This window comes from Diadema antillarum, unplaced genomic scaffold (assembly GCF_040938485.1).
Source record: "Diadema antillarum isolate AM-2024a unplaced genomic scaffold, OU_Dant_1.0 seq00000802_RagTag, whole genome shotgun sequence".
In the NCBI taxonomy this organism is placed as follows: domain Eukaryota; kingdom Metazoa; phylum Echinodermata; class Echinoidea; order Diadematoida; family Diadematidae; genus Diadema; species Diadema antillarum.
The window spans coordinates 396,933-420,797 of record NW_027271684.1 but is presented as its reverse complement, the minus strand read 5'-3'; the positions used below and the strand labels follow the sequence as shown (position 1 = coordinate 420,797).

General features: G+C 40.1%; 1 protein-coding gene across 1 annotated transcript; it reads right to left on the bottom strand.

Moving 5' to 3' along the window:
• Positions 1-2,048: 2,048 nt before the first annotated feature.
• Positions 2,049-6,064, bottom strand: LOC139739498 (ZP domain-containing protein-like). The gene is made up of 5 exons (XM_071650102.1): positions 5,909-6,064; positions 4,838-5,241; positions 4,104-4,203; positions 2,669-2,849; positions 2,049-2,182 (listed from the first exon to the last, which is right to left on the bottom strand). Exons 1-5 carry the CDS (start codon positions 6,062-6,064, stop codon positions 2,049-2,051), a joined length of 975 nt encoding a protein of 324 aa, XP_071506203.1.
• Positions 6,065-23,865: the final 17,801 nt, after the last annotated feature.

Sequence of the window (23,865 nt, the reverse complement as noted above, 5' to 3'; positions counted from 1 at the left end):
CTAATGTGTGTGGTTTATATGCATATTATACAACCACACACACGCCCATAGTATACAGTTTTTTGTATGCAATATCTATATCATATTCTGTATCCATCATCATTATTTTGTCCGATTTCTTTGATCCTCAGTATTGATAAAGGGCATAGTGGGGTAGATATGTGAAAAAGATGCTCACATCCGGCGGAAAGAATGAAATTTTGCATATAGGGGTATTTTGAGGCGCTGATTTCAAAAATTGCCGGATCCAAGAGATCTGGCCACGGGGTCGGCCGCCATTTTGAATTCCAATATGGCCGCCGTCAAAGATCCCTATCTTCAGTTCTGAATGACATTAGCCATTGGAATTTGATATATTAAAGCATGATGATATGATGACTTCAATAACAGGCTTATTTGATATGTCTGACAAGCTGCACGGCAGCCAATTTGAATGTTTATACATATTTGCCATGTTGGAGTGTTGAAAATCTCTATCTCGGGTTTGTAAATTAGGCTACCCGATTGAGCGTGCGTTTGTAACTGATAGAGTGCGCGCTGCTTTATTTACATTGTGACGTCAGTGAAAGGTGCATTATTCTTCCTTTTTGCTGCACTTTTTGACATGCCCGTGAATGTTAGTCATGATGTTTGTCTTCGTAGCCACATTGAAATTCAAAATAGAAGGCATTGCGTTTGTCAGACACATCACATCAGTTAATATTTTAACTCAGTATGTTAAAATACTTGTTTACACCTAATTTCAACTGAATTTCAGGGTCACTCACCACTGAGAAATCGAGACAGGGATTTTGATATTTCGTCGAGGCGGCCATATTGGAATTCAAAATGGCGGCCATTCGATGTTTGTCAGACACTCCAAATCAATCTGTCATCAAATTCAATGTGTCAAAACGCTCATGTGTACCAATTTTTGGTGCCACAGGTCATTCAGAACTGAAGATAGGGATCTTTTAATTTGTTTTGTGATGGCGGTCATATTGGAATTCAAAATGGCGGCCGACCCCGTGGTCAGATCTCTTGGATCCGGCAATATTTGAAATCAGCGCCCCAAAATACCCCTATATGCAAAATTTCATACTTTCCGCCGGATGTGAGCATTTCGACCAATTTTTGCTACATATCTGCCCTACTAGCAGGGCCCGAAAGCTTGAGAATAAAAATCAAACTGTGAGGATTCAAACTACGTCTGTCTTTTCATATATATATATATATATATATATATATATATATATATATTTTATACCACATACATATACATAATAGCATTATACACTTAATTTCACGTACTCGAAACTTGATTATCTTTGTAGTTGCAGTTGTTGTACGCTGGTCATATGTATGTTATGTTCATGTTGTCCTTTAATTTTTGAAGCATTGCGTTTCTTTTCGTTTGACACTTAACTGTTTATGTAGAGGGTGATCTTTTGAATTAAGATTGCAAAATGTGGTGATGTTTGAGTATTTCGAGAAGATATGTGTGCCATGTATCAAGCATGTTAGAGAATGGAATCTCACAGAACACGAGAAAAGATAGGAGTAATAACCGTTGCATTCGATATAGAAGAGAAGAAAAGACGAGAAAAACATCTTAAAATTCCAGAGTCAACAACATTGCTAGTATGTTAACCGTACCACGCTTTATTATTCTCATATGCAATACTTAAGGCTTTTGTACGTGATAAGTTGTTAGATTAATTGAAGTATTGATATATTACACAAGTTGTCCTTTTCTTATTTCTTCTTTTTAAGATTCTTCCAATCTGTAATTTTGAAATTGTAGAAGCTGGATGATTGAACATTGCTAGTGACAGGAGTTAAGTTATAGAATTCATGAATGTAGCTAATTCATAGAATGCTCGATTCCTAGCGTTTGTGCTGGTGAGAAATCCACGCTTTTCTCTTTGTATAGTTCAAAGCCTCCATAGTTGCCGTCATGGCAAACTTCTTTGGGAGGCTGCTCCACTTCTATACTGGTAAGGAAAGAACGAGTGTTCACTGTGAAAAGACGTAGGTGTACTCTCAGAGCCGAATAGATCAGTTCGATTTTAGGGAGTGCCGGTGGGGTGATGTCTCCGGAGTTTGACCGCGGTGAGTGTGGCTCCCAGTCCGATGACGAGACAAACCAGCGCAACGACCAGCATAGTGACGGTTGTAATGCCGGTGGCCAACGACTTCTCATCTACGAAATGGAAAACGGCCACAATTTAGGTCGAATTATAAGTCCTTTTGTCAGGACACAGAATGCGCAATTCAAAACGATTTTTTTTTCAACATCCATAAACGTTCCTTTGTCAGTGTTTGTTGGATGTTCGTGTATTAGCATACAATTGTTGGCACTGTTTTGTTTCTTCTTTAAATCCGCATTAATTTTGGGTAAATGATTGTGTTTTTTGTGAGTTGTATTATGCATTTTCCCCATCTTTCTTTAATCAATAGCTACAGAGGGCCTTTGAAATATCTACATTCATTTTATTAAGTATGATCAAAATAGCATTCTTGCATTTTCTTTCATAATGTCCGAAGCATCTATTTTTTTTTAATGATATCTATGTCATATAATGTATAAGGACGTCTACATATATTGAAATATATATACACATATATTGAAATAGCATTTGGGTTTGAGAGTTAGAGATTTGATAGCAATAACTCTTGACTATCTCACCTCCATGGTAACCTTTTGCGTTCTTCTCAAGCTTGAAAGGTCCTCCAGACACGACCCGGGGCGCCGAGCTCTGTCCCCCCAGAGCACCGGGGGCGCGTCGACGTCTGGATACGCAACCCTGACTGCACCGCGAGGTATCGTCATTTTCGAAACAAACGAGCGCTTCACAATGTACAAAAACCTACGAAATGTACAGAAACAAACAAACAAACAAACATCTCTGAGTCAAGACAGCTGGAGAAAGTGGCCAACAGACAGGTACGAATATAATGCTAGAAATCGATCCTGATCGAAACTTACGCGCTGTCTCATTGTATTTATGTGGAAGAAATCAAGTTTGAGGCGGATATTCATCTTTACTTTTCACTTCTAGTTTTCACTTCAAGTTTCGGCCTTTCATGACCTTCATCAGGATCTACCAAGAGAACGCATTGCAATAATTTTCGAGATGCCATCATGTACCATAATGTAATACAGTATGGGGAATATTATAACATTGCACGTTATGCCATCTAGACATCCTGACAATTATTGTAACGTGTTCTGTCGGTAAATGTCCTGATGAAAGCTTGATTAGAGGGAAAAGTAGAGAACAACGATCGGCTCAAACTTGTTTTCTTCCATATTATACTAAGTATATAACAATCAAAGTGGGAAATGGACATGGGGAATCCAAAGCTAGTCACAATGTGCCAATGAATTATTTCAATAAGATAAATGACAAAGGAAGATCGAGGCAACGTAAGAAATGGTTACAAATACGTGCAATGAAGTATATTCCATACGCTCTTTAACTCAAGCTTCCAAGGCTGTCGTCATTGAGAGCATTTTTTTTTCCAACGTTATCCCTGCAACTACACATATAAGACACTATCATACAACAAACTTCTCTCACTCAATTCTCTCACTCACTCAAAGCATACAAGTTTCCGTACAAATACTGTCTCATCTTGCTCGATGGGTCGTTATCTTCAAGTCACCTATTGAATATAAAGTCATTCAAGCAGTAAATCATACTCGTACATGCTTTTTTTTAAATACTTACAGAGCAATTCCATAATAACAACGGTAGAACATGTCAAACCTACCGGAATTGTCAACCCCAAATTCCTCGAATCCAGTGGTCATCAACCCACAGTATTGTTAACTTTACAGTGTCGAGGAAGCCCCAAAGTGAATAACCAACCCTTACTCTTTGTTGACCTTTTGATCTGTTTTTGTTTTGTTTTGAGTTGTTTTGTTTTGTTTTGTTTTGTTTAGGTCATGTGATGCGAAGAGCTCGATGGAAAGTTGGAAATGATAAAACTCTGTCGGTGAGTCATTCACTGGGATATGAACCATCTCTATAATTAGTCTCCATTGAAAAAAAAAGTTGAAAGAGGAAGCGGATATAGTTTTTGTTGTTATTGTTGTTGTTGTTGTTGTTCATGCATACCTGTGAGTAATCACCAATGAAAGTGAACGCATCCAGCGAGAACGATTTGAACGTTGGGCTTATGTCGTTGTACATCTGGAGAGTAGCGTCGTTTTGGCATCTAGATAGAGCAGGGTATTAAATGCATGTCGTGAATGAAAGTCCATCTTAAAAGCAGTTTATAGTACATTCACTGAAAAAAAATATAAACATTGCCCTGTCTGTGCGTTCAACCACGGCATGTTTTGCTCTACAATGAATAACTGAAGTGATCTTTTTTCAATTCATCCGTTTGAAGGCGTCATAAATAAATGGATAAATAAATATACTTATATATATATACATATATAGTATATCATAAGTATATATGCATACTTTATGTTGTATACATAAGTATAAATGTAAGATATACATACATGCTACATTTAACACACGAAGTTATCATAATTACATAATCGTCTTGAAGTAGACACAATATCATCCGATATGGAAAGCGGAAGATAACGTTTTGTTACATTTCGTTTTTTCTTGTTATCTTTATTACATAATTATAGTTTATTATGTAATGTGCTTACAACAATACTTCCATGATTTAGAGAGCTAGAATATTACGGTTATGATATGTATTCCTGTACGTGCATCAAGAGCACAGGAAAGTCGGTATTGTCTCATTTATATTTGAAACATTTATGAAAAAAAAAAAACCAAAGATCTCTAGCCTAGTGGTCAGCTATAGCAAATAAATAGTCCCTTACCCTCTGCTGATGAGGCTGTGCTGCTTTGGGTCGAGTGGATCCGGTGATGGAGTTGACCAGCAGTTGTCAATGAAGACGGTCAGTCCGGGCACGCTGGTCAGGGTAACGCCGAAGAAGACGCGATCGCCCAACAATATGGGTGCTTCCGGATTTTCGGGATTGCTGTCGAATTGCTCGTCGGTGTAGCGATCGAAGGTCAGGGTGAAGTTGCCGTAGCCCACTTCGCTGACTTCGATAGAGCTACTGATTGGGTTGAAAAATCGGTCAAGGATCTGTTGTCGCCCTAATCTGCACTGGACGTCGACCATGATTTCGACCACATCACGAGTAATCTCGGTGTCTGGGACCGGTACAACGTGGGAGTACTTCACTACGTTGGAGTACACTATATCCGAATCAGTTTGCTGATGAAAGACAATGTTTCAAGAGATTTAACTGGCATTTTAACCCCTGGTTCTTTTTATTCATATTCCTGCTCCGTTTCCTTGTCAATCTTAACAGTTTTTATTCTAATATTATTAATATTTTTGGCTAGCGTAACGTGCATAATAACACCAATTTTACACAATACACAATGATTTTTTCACCCAGCATTCACCCACGGTTACCACTACAAATTCCAAACCTTTTGTAATATGGACACAAAAGACACATTTTGCTGATTAATTCTTATGATAAAATGCTGGATTAAAATGTAGAAATGTGCCAAAGAAAAAATGTGATATGTCTTTTCATACTAGCGATATGCTACCGATATTTCAAATTTGAACAACAGCAGAGTACACACAATACGTCAATGTCTTTTCCCTTCAACTAAACATGTAGTATAACTATCTGGAATTAGAAGCGCCATTTTACGAAGAGAAACCTTCTAAAGTAATACCAAGGCCAAGACGCTTCTTGTATTGAAAATGGGAAAAAAAAGGTCCTTTTTTCTTTTCTTTTTTTGGTTCTTCATCAATTGTGTCGAGGTACCTGAAAAATGACATGGAAACGTGTCGATGAAAGTATTGCGAAGATGAGAAGTGAGAACAATAACGAATCATATTTCATCTACCCATCAAAACTTACCTCCATTGTGGTCTGACACCTGTCGTACCTCGTGCTCAGCATGAGCTGGTTTTCGTCGTGGTCGAAAGCAACGCAGCTGTCGTCAATGAAGTGGAATTCGCCCGCTTCGACTGTGTTAGGCAAGGCTGATTTTTGTAGGTAAACACTCATGGACATATTGTCGCAGATCACGGTCGCACCTGTCAATATATCACATCAAGCAGAAATATCTTTGTAAATAAGAAGTTAGTGATACATAAGAATTGATGAAACGTGCGCGTAAATGAATGGTGATAATCATAGTATGCATACTGAAATGAAGGATAACTGTATAAGTATAAAAGTTACTTGAAAAATAAGGTCCAACTTTAGTGCAATATGAACCTGATTATTGAATATGATAGGCCTACATTTGAACTTTATTTTGTTTCATTTAAAAAACACATCTTTTGTACAATACCAATCTGAAGACAGTAAACTATAAATGAAACATGGAAACTAAGAAAGATCAAGAGTAATTGTTACATGAATTATGTTGGTTTTTTTTTGTAAATCCAGTCGACTATAACTGTAAATGAAACAAAATTGGAAGAAAAAAGCTACGAGGAAGGGACTGGGTAGAATTGTTGCAGTACAGAACCTGTCATAAAAAAAAAAAGGAAAATAAAGTTATTTTTACTGATTATGTAACCATAAGTTCAGTACAGTTTTCGTTGTACCTTGGATTGAGGAGGGGCTATCAGGAGCAGCCGTTGTTACGTCAGAAAGAATAATGAAGAGAGATGGAAGAGAGAAGATCACGACGATGCCGCGAACGCATCACAGACTATCTAGTATAACAATGAGTATGATAAGTCAAAAACTCTCTACGGGACTGACATGCGAAACAGCGTCAGCTAGCATACGCGAGATCTTCTTTACCCTGCTCTGGAAAAATACTATAGCCTCTGGCGGTCGATCGACACTCAACTTTGGTGAAGATGACGCACTTACGTTCTTTTCCGAAAAGATCATTGAAGTATGATACAAATGGCTGATGTATATATATATATATATATATATATGTGATATATATATGTGTGTGTGTGTGTGTGTGTGTGTGTGTGTGGTTGCCTTGTGTGGGTGGGTGAACACGCAAAACGTATGTAATTTTTGCTTGTTTTTGTAATCAACAGGTTTTGTATAACTTGATTTTCCTCAGGTTTAAAGCTCTGTGTTTGTGTACGTGTGTGTGTGTGTGTCTGTGTGTGTGACTTGAGAGTGAGCCTGCCGGTATTTCTTTTCTTTGTTTACTGATTTGCTTGTTTTTGTTCACATCAACGAAAAGATAAAGAAGATAAACTCAACAGGGTTCGAGGAAGCGGTCATCCTTCAATGAGATGGTCAAAGTTGCAAGTTTTCTACCGACATAAATCGCCTAAAACTGTTCTATGAACAGATTAATACCATCATTCTAACCGTCGTCGCAGATCTCTTCAGGAATCCTAACGGGACAATGGTCGTCATCTGACAGACGGACAAAGGGGTAAAGTGGTCTAACACCAAGTCGAATCAGAGCCACCTTTATAGAAAAGAATAATGACATGCTTTCATAACGCCCTTACACCAAACTAATAACGTGACACCCACCTTCGTCGCAAGTGGCTTCAGGCTCCCCAATGTCGCAATATTTCCATCTAGTATTGGGATCAGTGGTGTAACACCACGCCGAATCTTCACCGTCTGGATTGCGACAATAATTGTGGTCGCCAAGACCGGAATCGGGGTAATTCTCGGGAGTTCTATCATGAGTGTGAGGGCTTTGTGAAGTCCACTTTTGACACTGGCCGCCACCTGTGGGCTGGTTTATGGACCCGCGGTAATCTGAAGCGTCTGCAGCGCTGTAGCACTCGGAGAGTGTCGGCGTAATTTCTGTTTCTAAATATATAAAGATGTTACGAGGTAAATAGTAAAGTGTCATATCCAAAATTGCATGGTTTCTTCCTCCAAACTAGACAAATTTCATCCGATAAAGAAAATCACATCCCTGCATATTCTACACAGGCTGCCAAGATAAACAAATCGGTGCCACCTCCTCAAAGCAAAATTTACCTACTCATTCTACAAAATAGTCCTTTAACCAAAGGCAGATACTTCTGAAGAAAGAACTAACGGTTCCCATCTTTTAAAAAGAAGTGTGTTAGGCAAGGCTGATTTTTGTAGGTAAACACTCATTGACATATTGTCGCAGATCACGGTCGCACCTGTCAATATATCACATCAAGCAGAAATATCTTTGTAAATAAGAAGTTAGTGATACATAAGAATTGATGAAACGTGCGCGTAAATGAATGGTGATAATCATATCAGTATGCATACTGAAATGAAGGATAACTGTATAAGTATAAAAGTTACTTGAAAAATAAGGTCCAACTTTAGTGCAATATGAACCTGATTATTGAATATGATAGGCCTACATTTGAACTTTATTTTGTTTCATTTAAAAAACACATCTTTTGTACAATACCAATCTGAAGACAGTAAACTATAAATGAAACATGTAAACTACGAAAGATCAAGAGTAATTGCTACATGAATTATGTTGTTGTTGTTGTTTTTTTTTTGTAAATCCAGTCGACTATAACTGTAAATGAAACAAAATTGGAAGAAAAAAGCTACGAGGAAGGGACGGGGTAGAATTGTTGCAGTACAGAACCTGTCATAAAAAAAGGAAAATAAAGTTATTTTTACTGATTATGTAACCATAAGTTCAGTACAGTTTTCGTTGTACCTTGGATTGAGGAGGGGCTATCAGGAGCAGCCGTTGTTACGTCAGAAAGAATAATGAAGAGGGATGGAAGAGAGAAGATCACGACGATGCCGCGAACGCATCACAGACTATCTAGTATAACAATGAGTATGATAACTCAAAAACTCTCTACGGGACTGACATGCGAAACAGCGTCAGCTAGCATACGCGAGATCTTCTTTACCCTGCTCTGGAAAAATACTATAGCCTCTGGCGGTCGATCGACACTCAACTTTGGTGAAGATGACGCACTTACGTTCTTTTCCGAAAAGATCATTGAAGTATGATACAAATGGCTGATGTATATATATATATATATATATATATATATGTGTGTGTGTGTGTGTGTGTGTGTGTGTGTGTGTGTGTGTGTGTGTGTGGTTGCCTTGTGTGGGTGTGTGAACACGCAAAACGTATGTAATTTTTGCTTGTTTTTGTAATCAACAGGTTTTGTATAACTTGATTTTCTTCAGGTTTAAAGCTCTGTGTTTGTGTACGTGTGTGTGTGTGTGTGTGTGTCTGTGTGTGTGACTTGAGAGTGAGCCTGCCGGTATTTCTTTTCTTTGTTTACTGATTTGCTTGTTTTTGTTCACATCAACGAAGAGATAGAGAAGATAAACTCAACAGGGTTCGAGGAAGCGGTCATCCTTCAATGAAATGGTCAAAATTGCAAGTTTTCTACCGACATAAATCGCCAAAAAGTGTTCTATGAACAGATTAATACCATCATTCTAACCGTCGTCGCAGATCTCTTCAGGAATCCTAACGGGACAATGTCGTCATCTGACAGACGGACAAAGGGGTAAAGTGGTCTAACACCAAGTCGAATCAGAGCCACCTTTATAGAAAAGAATAATGACATGCCTTCATAACGCCCTTACACCAAACTAATAACGTGACACCCACCTTCGTCGCAAGTGGCTTCAGGCTCCCCAATGTCGCAATATTTCCATCTAGTATTGAGATCAGTGGTGTAACACCAGGCCGAATCTTCACCGTCTGGATTGCGACAATAGTTGTGGTCGCCAAGACCGGAATCGGGGAAATTCTCTGGAGTTCTATCATGAGTGTGAGGGCTTTGTGAAGTCCATTTTTGACACTGGCCGCCACCTGTGGGCTGGTTTATGGACCCGCGGTAATCTGAAGCGTCTGCAGCGCTGTAGCACTCGGAGAGTGTCGGCGTAATTTCTGTTTCTAAATTTATAAAGATGTTACGAGGTTAATAGTAAAGTGTCATATCCAAAATTGCATGGTTTCTTCCTCCAAACTAGACAAATTTCATCCGATAAAGAAAATCACATCCCTTCATATTCTACACAGGCTGCCAAGATAAACAAATCGGTGCCACCTCCTCAAAGCAAAATTTACCTACTCATTCTACAAAATAGTCCTTTAACCAAAGGCAGATACTTCTGAAGAAAGAACTAACGGTTCCCATCTTTTAAAAAGTAAGTAACTCCGATCCAGTTAAACTTTATTTTCCCACAGAAAAGAAAAAAAAGAAAGAAATGTTAATGAGCTCAACGGTGCCATATTGATCTATCACCTTAAGGTAGCTATCAGATTTGGGAGTTTTTGATTTTCATAAAAGACCTCTCGCACTGTCAAAATGAATATGCTATACAGAGAAGAGAAACGTTGTAAAAATTACTCCGATCCCGCTGAGATTGACAAATAGCATTTTGGTGTCGTTTCCTACCTTGGTTTGATGTGGTGGCTTCAGGTACTGACGTTGTTAAATCTAGAAAGATGAGCGAAAGAAGAATATCACTGAACAACCATAGACAGGAAAATTGGCATATATGCCTGAATATCAAAAGAAGAGAAACTGCACAGAGTTCAAGGGGGCAGTTAGCCTACACTCAGACTGTCAAAGCGAAAACATGTTTACAATCGACATAAATCGTCAAAACCTTTATAAAGTACTCACACACAAAGTAGCGTTATATTGCTTCTTTTTTCATTCAAAGCAAAAACAGACACAGAAGTGACACATTTGTTTTTGTGTCATAGTCTCAATGCAGATGAACTCTCCGTTACTTTATTGGCTCATTACATTTCGCTTTATTTCTCAATACCGCTTAGCCAACCTTATCATATTTTTAGCATGCTTACAATGAATACTATGTGGACAAGAGCGTGTGCACACCAGTGGATAAGTTCGGGTTAGTGCAATGTTATTTCACTTTGTCATAAAAGAGCATTCCAGACGATTTTCATGATTTCACGTCATGTAGTACGTATACATCAACATGTCCATGTATTGATTTGTGGAATTTATTGTGGTCATTGAACAGAGAAACCAATACTCTGAAATATCTTAAACAAATTACACTGAACAGTTTTGGTGACATAGGAGCCTCACATATTTCAGAAATGTAGCAGTGCAATTCCATTACAGTATCGCTTGCAGAACAAATTCACCCGTGTAGAATCTACGCATTCTTTCTTCGTTCTGCTTCATTGAGCCTCAACTTATGCCTCCCTATGTTGAGGTTCCATGTCGTTATCCTCGTTTATTGTAATTTGTTTTAAATTTTGAAAACATTTTTATTTCTAGTACTTTATGAGCAAAACAGTACAAATTCAATCCATTAAAAAGAAATAACAATATAAAATTCTGAAATTTTGATTTTCATTAGATAGTTTAGGCACAGTAAATATGACTTTGCTATAAAGAGAAAAAAAAAATGATGAACAGGTTACTAATATGCACCAGTTGAGATTAACTATTAGGCACTTTCCTTTCCTACCTGGACTTAATGTAGTGGCTTCAGGTGCTGACGTTGTTAAATCTAGAACCAAAAGCGAAAAAAGCATATTACTGAGAGAAGATAGACAGGAAAATTGGCAGAGATGCCTGATTATCAAAAGGAAATAAACTGAACAGGGTTTGAGGGAGGTTAGCCTTCACTGAGATGACCAAAGTGACAAGTTCACTATCGACATAAATCTCCCAAACCTTTATAAAGCACAAATACGCAAATAATCGGAGTAATGTGCCCCGCTAATTAAAAACATGTATGCTTGATACTTGGTCTTGAAACTGTCAGGGATAGTATTGGCCGCTGTCGTACCGTCAAGACGTCACCAACTAAATAAAATACATGCCGAGCAAAATGTTCTACAAACAAACTAATACCGCTATTCTCAACGGCTTCGCAGGTCTCTTGAGAGGGCTGGAGGGGACAATACCGCCATCTGACTGAAGGGTTAGTGGTGTAACACCACGCCGAATCTGCACCATCTGGGTTGCGACAATAGTTGTGGTCGCCAAGACCGGAATCGGGGAAATTCTCGGGAGTTCTATCATGAGTGTGAGGGCTTTGTGAAGTCCATTTTTGACACTGACCGCCACCTGTGGGCTGGTTTATGGACCCGCGGTAATCTGAAGCGTCTGCAGCGCTGTAGCACTCGGAAAGTGTCGGCGCGGTTTCCATCTCTGAATAGGTAGAGATGTTACTAGATTAATCCTAAACCGGCATTTTAGAAATTGCACTGTTTCTTTCTGTAAACTAGAATTCTTATCAAAGAAACAAAAAAGTAAAGCCCTATCATGAGCACACAGTGATAATTAGATCCATTAAAAAGCCATAGAGACAGTATAAGATTCTAGAGTTTTTATACACATAAAAACACTTCTTGAACAGACAAAATAAATGATATGCTCTGCAGAGAACAGAAACGTTGTACACGTTACTCTGATTCCGTTGAGGTTGACAAGGCACTTTTGTGTATTTACCTACCTTGGCTTGATGTGGTGATTTCAGGTACTGACGTTGTTAAATCTAGAAAGAAAAGCGAAAGAAGCATATCACTGAGTAGTATTATCCACCAACATGGTTCCACTTGTACTCATGAATAATATGACGAGGGGCACTTTTCAATACTTTTGGTGCCACTTCCGCGTTTCATCAGCTAAAAAGCCCCCAAAGAAAAGGTCTTCAGCGCAACTTCTGGTGCCACTTCAGGGTTTCTTCAGCTGACAAGCAAAAAAATAAATAAATAAATGAACAAATAAATAAAAACAAATAGGGTCTTCAGTGCAAAAACAAAGGTCTTACAGCGCTAAAACTTCAAGGTTTCATTTTTTTCTAGTGCCACTTCAGGGGTAAAAAAAAGAAAAAAAAAAAGAATGGGAGCCCAAAGTGGTGACATCCTAAGTATTCCTGTGCATGGTGCAAACAAAAGTGGAAGGGGGGGGGGAGGCCGAAACCCCTCCCCCTCGCCCCCCCCCCCCCCCCCCCCCCTCCGTTCGGCCGGCCCTGATAATTTCCTCATCAATCCCTCTCCTTGCTTTACAAAAATATTAAAACTATGCAAAAACAACAGAAAGCATGACTGTGATTGAGTAACTTTTATTAAAGTCGGCCATGATTATAGAGTCACCACGTTATAATGTTTCGAGCAGAATATTTTACCTCCAATGTAGAAGACAGTGGCTCGAAAACCGCGCTGAAGAACGTCGGCACTTATTTCATCGGCTTCGAACTCGACCATGGCAATGTTGCCGTCGAGTTGGAGGAGTGACTCCACTTCAGCCTGGTTGTTGGTGTAGTAAGCAGATCTCTCGCCATCTTGCCAGACCATGACCGAGACGTCCTCATTGAGAAAAAGCGGATCGAACCTGATGACGAGCTGGCTTTCCGGTGGACTAGTGATGCGCCAAAGGCAAAGAAAGTAGTTGTACTGGTAGGTCTCCGGGTAGGTTGGCGAGGAGAGGGTGAACGAAGGTGTCGATTCATCCAGTTGGATCGTTCTACCGCAGTAATTTTCGGCACCCCTGAACGAATTCTCTGAGATAGTGCGTGGGCAGTGAAAAATAGTTGATTTTACAAAGATGGACTAACATGGACAAACTTAATGTAAGTATTACATGTCAAATAGCATCTCGTTTCACACGTAAACCATGCAGATTACGACGTGACTAATTATGTCGATTTTGTTAGAAATGAAGGTGATGATTGAGAAAGATCCTTCTAACATTTGAATTTAAGTGCTCATTAACCTTTTTCGGTGCCAATGAGCCCCTCCCCCCCCCCCCAAAAAAAAAAAGATTCAGACACATACCTGTGGACAAAAACAAAATAATGTATTCAAATACGGCATGCAGAGAGTTAAACGAGTTATTATAACCTTGCAAAGTGTAATGTAATTGTCTCTGTGGCTATTTTCATTTTGGGAGTGTTTTGAGGAAACTAGACACGTACAAATTGAGTAAATGGAATAGTACAGGCAGATTATTAATTCAAACTCAATTTTTTTTTTTTGCAAGCATATTTGCGCATGCGCAGAACATTTTTTTTTCCTCTGAACGTCCGCGTTGCGAAATCCAAGGCTCCCTATGTATAACAAGTAATGTATAACAAGTAATGGGAAACAATAAAACGGTACTTTGCACACACACACACACACACACACAAATGTTTTACTGTGGTGGGCAATATGGATTGACATCATAAGCCAGTGTAAATGAATGGGAATTCCTTGCCTGTTCTGTGCAGTGACTAAATTTAGATCAGTTTTCAGTAATATTTCAGAAAATACTTGGGTTGTGCTTGTAATGATATTGTAATGGTCTATTGAGCTTGTAACATTATTATAAGTTGAATAAAGCTCAAAAACTGCATCTTGTGGTTTGAATAATCACCGGCCGCTGAAAATTCAACTTTCAAGCTTTTAACAGTTTTCATTCACCATTTCAGGGAAACAGGAGCATACTGAGTGTTTGCTGACATTTTTAATGTCATTATTTCCAGATAGAAGGTATGTAACGAATGTGACACCGCAGTTGCCTAGTCATTATCGCAAAATCAAATAACACCAATGTCGGATGATAACTACTCACCAATGTAATTATATAGCCCTATATTAATAAATGTACTATATATATTCTATCATTATATTGTTATAATATGTATATGCATTATATAGAAACATATCCTTCTGCTTCCAACAGATTGTCCAAATTGATATATCCAGAAGCTGGTGAATACTTCCACATGGCTGAAATGGTAGAAACCTAAAGAATTGTATTATAAGCTAGGGCTGATGATTGTATCAACGGAAGTTGGTCAGAATACAATCAAGAAAGAGTTCAAAGAAAGAAAGGATGGAGGGAGGGAAGTACTTCAACGACCTTTCTTGAGCTCTATGATTTTCCATTTGTTCGTGTATGACTACAATTTACTTATACATACTATACTCTATGATTGGTAACATGATTATATAAAATGATATTCATTTTTTTTTTTGGCCAATGAACGATAAATTTTGGGAAATTGTTTGTTATGATATGTTTACTTTATGAAAATGCAGAACCAGAATTAAATCAAAATAAACCAACTGACACTGCTAAGGTCAATGATGAGCTTGTGCGGAATTTGAGGTAAGAAGAGAGAACCTCAATGAATAACGTATGCACTTTTTGACAACTAGGCCAGTTCCTAATAGCACGTTGCCTTATAACATTCCTTGTAAAGGAAACGTGGTTGGTTCTTAGCATTAGTCAACCGCAACAGAAGGAAAGATTTGGTGCCATTAACAATGATTAAGAGGGTGTAAAATAAGCCATTACACTGTAATGAAATGACGATGGGATGAGTTCACAGAAATTTAAAAGACTGTGTGGGCTTATTCGTTGTTACAGTAATGCGGGAGCTCGGTTTCAAAGTACTATATACTGTAGCCTACGTATATAGGAAGGGCGGGCGCGCCCAGCGCTCGGCAACTACTCGTAAGTATTATGTATAAGGGGCAGACGCGCTCATAAACAGCTCTTGGTACTTACCTGCGAGCGCGTTCGCGTAGTTTGGGTATATAATTGTGACTGGGCGCTCGTCGCGGTCGGGTATATGCTAAGAAGGTTGCGTCTCGATCTCCGTCACCTAGTGACCTAGATAATTATAGTGCTAGGCGTCTCGTATGGCCTACGCTGTGTATCGCTCCATCAATACGGCAAACTCACTTGTGTATCCAATAAGGATCTGGATCGATGCGGTTAATATAGTTCTTCTTCACGAACTCGGTTGCATTGATTGATGCGCGTGATTTTGTGATGTCGGTTCTGCGAAAATGTGGCGTGATGTCTTGGTGGTGACGTAATGTGATTCTGGCTGAATTGGCCGTGACCGTAAGATACAAAGCCAATAAACGAATCCAGAGAGTAACTGGAGGATTTGTAATACAGTTACGTTACAATACTTCTGTTTGATTGTCAATTAGATTTGGCTCAGTCGGTAGCTCGGGTACCGTCTGCCTCCAGATCCGAAGGACGCGGGTTTGATTCCCGAGTCTGACTTAGCAATGTCGTATGTAATCATATACCGTCCCGTCTAGTAAGGGGCAAACACTCTGTTCCTCGGGTAGGACACAAAAATAATGGGTGTTCCGTGCGTTAGAGTCACAATTCATGCACATAAAATATTATACAACACCTCAGAATGATGTCGAATTGTGATTGGCCAAGAACATGTCACATGACATTCAATAGAAAATACCTACCAAACTTATTGAGAGTGACAGCCATACAATAGGCCCCTGGCATGGGCCTATTGCACGGCTCGAAGGTACTATAGCACGGCTTCGTGGGGGGCTACTAATGCATGGCCGCTCACAGAGTTCTGTGGCTCACAGCAGCAAAGCGCCAGCAAACTACATTGTACGTGCTGGCCGGCTGCGCTGCGATGCGCTGCCGGCCGGTAAACAGACCAGTCGCGGCGCGGAGTACTGCAACGTTAACGTGTACGCGCGCGCAGCTACTTTACCTAGCTAGTTGCATGTATTGCAGCCTAGTACCTACTGCTGTGTTTTTAGTTTTGACTCTGATCTGCTACGTGGACCACAGTGATCCCAAAATCAAGACTTCATTTCAAGTTGAGAAACCGTAATTTGATTATTTTTCTGTGTTTTTATACAAAATCATTTTCGGAAATAGAGAAAGTCTAGACCTACTACTAGATCTACCGACATCTCAGATCGGCTTAACAGTCAGGCCTAACTCGATCTAACGTTAGCGTACGGAGTTTGTGATTCCTGTGACTGTGTGGTCGAATCATGACGAGTGTTTGAAAGCAGTACACGTGACAGGGTGGTTTACAATTCTCGGCCTAATTGTTACATTTATTTTTGGGCCTTCCTGAGTTAGCGGTCACTAATTAGTACTGTGATTGTGGACAAGGTGTTGTATAAAACGAATAATTTATGATTTTGTTCGTGCATTGGGGCACGTAATACCGCACTCGGCGCGAGATTCGCCACTGGTCTATTCAACGCGGCGCTGCGCGCCTTGTTGAATAGACCAGTGGCTTATCTCGCGCCTCGTGCGATATTCGTGCCCTATGCACTCACAACTCATAAATCATTCGTATACTAGTGTCCCGTTTCATTCATTCATGGCATGTGGCAAAGCGCACGCTGCGTGACCTCTAGCGGCAGCCGCCTCATTCCGAACTGGACCCATTATGAAAAGCCAACTAGCATTACTAGTGACAGGTGAATATGGGCTGAATATGGGTTGTCCAGTCATCTTTTCAGATGGAATACCGAAACAGCAAATCGCGTGTTATTAAAAAAAAAGTCTAAGCATTACGAATCGCCCCAACTTTAAGCCATATCACCTACCTACGACTGCGACATCGAATATGGCTCCTCTAGTGTAGATCGAGTCTTCCTCGTCATCATAGACGATAGTGAGCCCTCCTCTTGTCGACACCGCTGATGTTGACTCGATGTTACCGTAGATTTCAGAGAGCCAGTACCGCTCGTCAGAGGAGTGTGGGTGATCATAGATTTCAATTTCTTCGTAATACTCGTTCATGATGTTTCTGGCAGTTGCTAGCACCTGTTTGCCATCGGGAGCGTTCACGAACCAGCGGCAGCGGAAAGCGCCGCCAAAATTTTCTCTGTAGTATTGTGGAGTGCTGAAGGACATTGTTGGCGACTCGTCCGTAAGGTAAAGCGTACCACCGCATGACTGATTATTAAATCCAGGGTCTGATTTAGCAAAGAAGGAATAGGGGAGAAAATACTACAGTACAACATTTAAAATAATTATGTTACATTCATTGACGTGGAAAATCGGCAAGGAAATTGTGGTAAGCAAAATACTGATCCTTTGGGAGAGATTAATGTTTTGTCAACTATTTATGAAAATCAACCGGAATTCAGGAATCTCTCGGTACATTATTCAAACTTGGAGTCGAAGAAAGCGAACAGCGACTGTTATCGAAAATATTACATGTCTGAGATACTGAAGTATGCTTACAAGCACCCCCCCCCCCCCCCAAAAAAAATTATATCATGGTCGCCTCAAAGTATATATGGATGACGTACATCTGGTGTCTAAGCATTCATCCTGTGTTACTATTCGACCTCGATCAATTTATAGCAGAAAAATAACATAAAAAAAATCATAAATTCTCCTCTTGCTGGCCATTGTAAATAGCACCCAAATGAATGGAAAAGATGAAACAATTGATAATTTATCATAGCAAATTGAAGAATGCACTATTCTAGGACAAGCAAAAACAAACAAGAAAAAAAAACCTGAACATTTCTTCTTGTTAATGGCCTCAGTTGAGAGTATCTCTAATTTTGATTTCTTGCTTTGAATCATTGAAACATTGTCACATAGTGATTCAGACCTTCTAAACCTTTACAGAATTTGTCTCTGCCTTGTCCACCTCTAGCGGTTCCCTTTCCATCCATTATGGCCCACATCAGCTCACCTAATAATCGGATTTCTGCATCAAATCCCTTCCCGACGAATTGATTGTGTCCGCCCCTCAGGTAAACCGTTGCTCCCCCGGCGCTGGAAATGAAGGGTGCGATTTCGAAATTGATTTCGTCAGAGGTGAGCTCCGCGACCTCCAAGTCCTTCAAGGTGCCCTGCGGATCGTCGATGATGCCGATGTCTTCGTTTAAGAGATCAATCCTTCCCCAAACGACCTCGATCTCCTTGCCCGGTGGCGCCAGGAAGCGCCAGAGACAAGTCACACGCCCTTGCCTGTTGCTTGCTAGGTTGTTGAACGGGGAACCGATATTAAGGACGGACATCGATTCCGTGATTTCAACATTTCCACCGCAAGATAGTGGCGTTGGGAGCTCCGTGTTATCTGTGTGCCAGTAACAGAACGATTTTTAAGCGAATTACTCTCACACGTACCTGACGTTACTCAGAATGACCACAGAAACTCCCTTACACATTATTGTCTGAGATGTTTGCTGGACTGAGGAAGTGGGTATTGTTTTAATTTTGGGCTGGTGCTCCTCAGCTGTCTCTTGAACACATTTATTTGAACACAATCATTATCATATCATAAAATTAAAATGAATCGATATGCATATTATTATGACAGTGTTAACGAGCGATGCTGCAGCTGATATCATCGCCCACAATAATACTATCACTATTTGATAATGTTCTTATTACTCTCTCATTCGCAGAGTCATCTTTTGTTTTTCATTACCGTAGTTTTGGGGTACAATTTTACCAGTTTTTTTGTTTGTCTGTTTGTAAATGATGTTATATTCAGCGGCGTTAGTTAGTTAGTTTTTTTTTTACTGGCTTAAGCTGCTTTTACACTTCACATATCACTTTAACTTCTTACGTCATTACGTCTTCAAATATACATGTGTGAATACTTCATTGTTGTGCTGCGACATACCTACAACAGTCACGGTAATGGCGAACCCTCGCTGATTGTCCCATCTAGCAGATCTGTCATCGTAAAATATTGTTACTCCACCCTGCGTCGAGACGAATGGGAGTATAACTGTCGCCACCGTGCCCGCAAATTTGGCGACGAGATACGACTGGTCGGTGGAAGCCGGGTGGTCGAAGATGTTCAGCTCCTCCACGTATGTTATGATCGCCAAGTAATTCACTTGCACCTGCTTCCCTGGGGGAGCACTAACCATCCACAGACAGTCGAACTCTATGCCGGACGGAGGGTCCTGCGTCTGGTAGTACGGAGTGGTGATCGTCCTGGTGGGCTCCGTATCCGTTAGAGTGATGTTTTCACCGCAGGGGAGCGTGTGCTGACCTAAATAAAGATGTGTTGTATCAAAAACGTGTCTGCGAAGCATTCGACTTCTCAAGTAATAACGAAAAGGTCTATTTGCATTTTATGCAGACAGATATTCTTTCAATTTCAGAAGTATATAAAATAACAGTACCATTCTTTTCTGAAGAGAGAGAGAGAGAGAGAGAGAGCACGAGAACAAAATCCACCTGTGACATTAAAAATGTATACTTGATATCTAATTCTCATTATAGCTATAATCATAATGGTGACATTTCGTCGATGCACAATAGCCAACGAAATTATGCGCCTGTAAATTGTTTCTCCGGCCCCCGGGTACCCGGGCACTACCAGGGTACTCGCCGTGTATTGTCGGGGGTTTGTGCAGGCAGACGTCCCTGCCGGCGGGGAACACGTACGGAGTACGCGGGGGTGGCTCAAATGCAGACACCCCCTGCAGACACCCCTTTAAACGGAGTTACGGCTCGAGCGCAAACATCCCGGCCGGGCTGGGGCCATGTACGGGGTTGCGGCGGCGATGGCTAGATGGTGTTCATTTGGGCCGCGAATTGAGCGGGAATCTCTATCGGGGATGTAAGTGGGAGCTTGTCCCTCACCAAATTCAGCTTGGGATTGCAGCGCATGCACCTATCAATACGCCCATTAATACCGTCAGGCATGCATTGCGCATTTTTGCATGCCAGCATAATAATATATAAGGATTATCGGCAGCAGTTATCAACGTCCCCGAAGACAGTGGAATGACGTAATGGCTCGACGGGAGAAAGGTGGGGGGGGGGGACAAATAGCTTGAATAGTCCGAAACTAAAATTTATAAGGGGAAGAAATAGCCCCCTAAAGGGCTTTTTACACTTGTAAATTTTTGCTTAGTCCCGTACCAACGGTGGGGCTGGGGGGGGGGGGGGGGGGGCTTAACCCCACCGTTGGTACGGGACTATCCTTAGCCCACTTTCTGTTTACATTCGTTTTTGCGAAAGTGGGCTAGCCCCACGGGTAATCCCGTACTATCTGGCCCTGCAAAATAGCAGGGTTAGCACTGCAATTGCGGTGCCAAGCAAGTGAGTGTAAACAGAACGAAAAAATAATCCTGGGCTAAGCGACGGAGACGAAGTCCGACCCTCACTGACCAATCAGAAACGAGGTAATGAAGTGCTGCCGGTGCGTGCGTGTACGTGTACAGTAAACAGCGTAATCATGAATATTCATGTGGTTTGGAAAGTACCGGACTAAGAAATACGAGTGTAAAAAGGTCAATTTTCTCCTTAGCCCCGGACAAGAGCTTAGTACGAGACTAATTGGCGAGTGTAAAAAGCTGAAAAATTGGTACGGGACTAACGATAGTCCTGGGTCAGAGAAAGTACGGGGTTAAGAAACACAAGTGTAAAAAGGGCTTAACAGAGTGAAGTATTGTTCCATATCGCTAATACTCGGGCCCGTGTCAGCAAGTCATCTGAATCCAGAAAACGAATGCATGACGGAATTACTGTATTCTTTCAACATTTCCCGTGAGTTTGAAAAATCTCTACATATTATACAATATATCTATTCGTAACATATAGAAAAACAAATTATTTGACACCTCCAAGAAATATGAAGCCCCGAAGGCAGAGTTCATTCATAGTGCGTAACAATATCCATTCCACATCAAGAATTGTTCATCTTTCTCCCGCCATTTCTAGACTGAAGTTCGTCTGGTATGAGGGAAGGGACTTCGTCCACTACTGAAACAAACCCAACAACAACATGGTATGGCGGCCGGGAATTAGTCGGTGAATTGCCGCTGAAGATAGCCTGCCCAGCGGGGAAGCCGGAGGGGAAGTCGGCGGGAATTTGTCAGGGTTAGAGGGGCCCTAATCCCCCAGTGCCAAGGTATAGCCCGGGGCCGGAGAAACTATTGACGGGCGCATAATACTCTTCCATTATCAAATGCAATTGGAGTTGGTGCAAAAACGATGCCATTAATTTCTGAACAAACATGATGAAGAGCAGTTGATCTTGAACAACTAATGAGTGGTTGCCTAACTAACAGAATGACCTCGATTCGTTACAATTTACAAAATGCACTGGAACATACTATTTTTTTTTGACTCACGATGTAATTCTTCTAATTGAAAAAGGAAACAAAAATCGCAAAGCGTGAAAACTGTGCTCAGGACTCTATACATTCAGAATGTCTCACAATCCTTTTATGGAATAGAATGATGATGTCTGTCAACCTATACGGTTGCACTGAATTGCAAGATTAAAATTTACTGATAATTGTATTTGATTCTACCTCTTTTATGCATCTTGTCGTCGAGATTTCTTACTTCAGTCTTTTAACATCAATAGTGTTTGTCAGAATCCCTTTCGGTATGATTTTGAATGATATTAACACAGTGTATCACACAATGCAATATACTGTAGACATACATGTATAGACAAGGAGTCCCGAATAAAACGATACACTTTTAAAATGTCCCCCAAATGAAAATTTTTACCGAATTTTGGAAAACTTTTTAGTTATGGATGACTGAGAGGCCCTTGTATCATACTCATCACAAAGTAAACAAAACCCCACTACAGTAAACTAAACTAAACTAAACTAAACTAAACTGAAACAAAACAATGTTTCATGCTTGAGTGAGCACCGTACACTTTCATAAAGGATGTGAAAATTAGGTTCCGCAGGAATTGGCTATCCAATTTGGGTGAAGTGAAAGTGTGTTGGGGGTGGTAGTATGTGTGCGAGAGTGTCTTAGAAAGACATGTCACAGTTCTGCAAGACACATTTCATTGCTATAGGTCCATCCTTAGCAATTTTGCTCCACTTCCAACCATCCGTCGCACATTTCCCATACCCCCAAAACACCATTTTCTAGCGGGGCAAAAAATGGCAGGGGCAGGTGCACCAGCCAACTGAATGGATTAATAGAGAATTCCTGTGTGGTCTGCCTTTTCTCTTTCTTTACAAAAGTGGGCAGTACTGACATTGGTGTCATAATTATGATACAAGAGACCCTCAGTTAATACATATTTTAAAAAGAAGAAAGAATTCAATGACTTTTTTTTTGAGGGAGGGTCATTTTAAAGCTATATATCATATTCATATATACTTTTTTTTTTCTTCATGGAAGCAATCCTCAATTAAGATGTTAAAAAACGAAAGCTCCCAACAAAACGTCGTTAAACACATTATTCTAAGAAAATAGGAATTGAAGGGCAGATATTGCGTTCCTACGGAAAATTTGAAGAATTGCTCTCCAATTGGTACTAACTCTACAGAAACAAATTCATTTTAAGTTGTCCCATACAGCCATATCTTCGAAGCAAAAATTCTTGAGAGAAACTGGAAAAAAAAATCCGGCAAGGTAATTATGATTTTTGATCCAAAAGGTGCTAAATTCATTTCTGTTTTATTCAAAATGTTGCTAAATCCAGCAGCATCAAATTGGAAACACATGTGCGTGTTTATTCGCATTTTGAACCCAGAGTAAGACTAGGTGGGCGAGCTTTCATGATGTAGCTTTCCAAATGACTCACGTATTATCTAATTATTGGCTCTGGAATGTTTCCTTTCATACTTCCTTTCATCCCAGAAAAATACACAGGCGCAGGAACTAGTCTCTAAAACAATACGATATAAATTCTGTGAAAATCTGTGTCGATACATAAAGACTTTTCCAAAGCGCATTTTCTTTATCCCATAATGGGGTCCTATATCAAGGAACATGAAATGTTTCCATGAAAACACTTTGAAGCGTGCGAAATAAAAATCCATTATTTTTTCTCCTTTCCATCAAAAGGGAATTTAGCACCTTTCGGAAAAGAACTCTTCTATTTAAACACAAAGAACACCACGCACAGATACCATACTGCTAAAAGTAAAATATCGAATTGACTAGTTCTTCTCAACAAGCTTCTTTAAAACACACACACACACACACACACACAACAGAAAAATGTTCCGCATATGAAATATTCCTCAGTGAGCGGGCGTTTGATTTAAAATAAATACTGAACATCCATATTCTGTATACAAGTCAATTATATAGTAACAGAGTCACTTGATAGATAAATAAATATGAATATGATATGCTTAAAACATGCAATAGCTAATGAGGCAGGGAGCAAATCTTGCCCTTGAACCTTACCGTAGGATACCG

What these genes read in the sequence shown, in the direction of transcription:
- LOC139739498 (XM_071650102.1), bottom strand. Translation starts at nt 6,064, where the DNA reads ATGTCCATGAGTGTTTACCTACAAAAATCAGCCTTGCCTAACACAGTC. An exon ending in GGTGTCAGACCACAATGGAG is followed by an intron (nt 5,242 to 5,908) that starts GTAAGTTTTGAT and finishes GTCTTTCATCAG; the next exon opens with CAAACTGATTCGGATATAGT. An exon ending in CACAGCCTCATCAGCAGAGG is followed by an intron (nt 4,204 to 4,837) that starts GTAAGGGACTAT and finishes TGCTCTATCTAG; the next exon opens with ATGCCAAAACGACGCTACTC.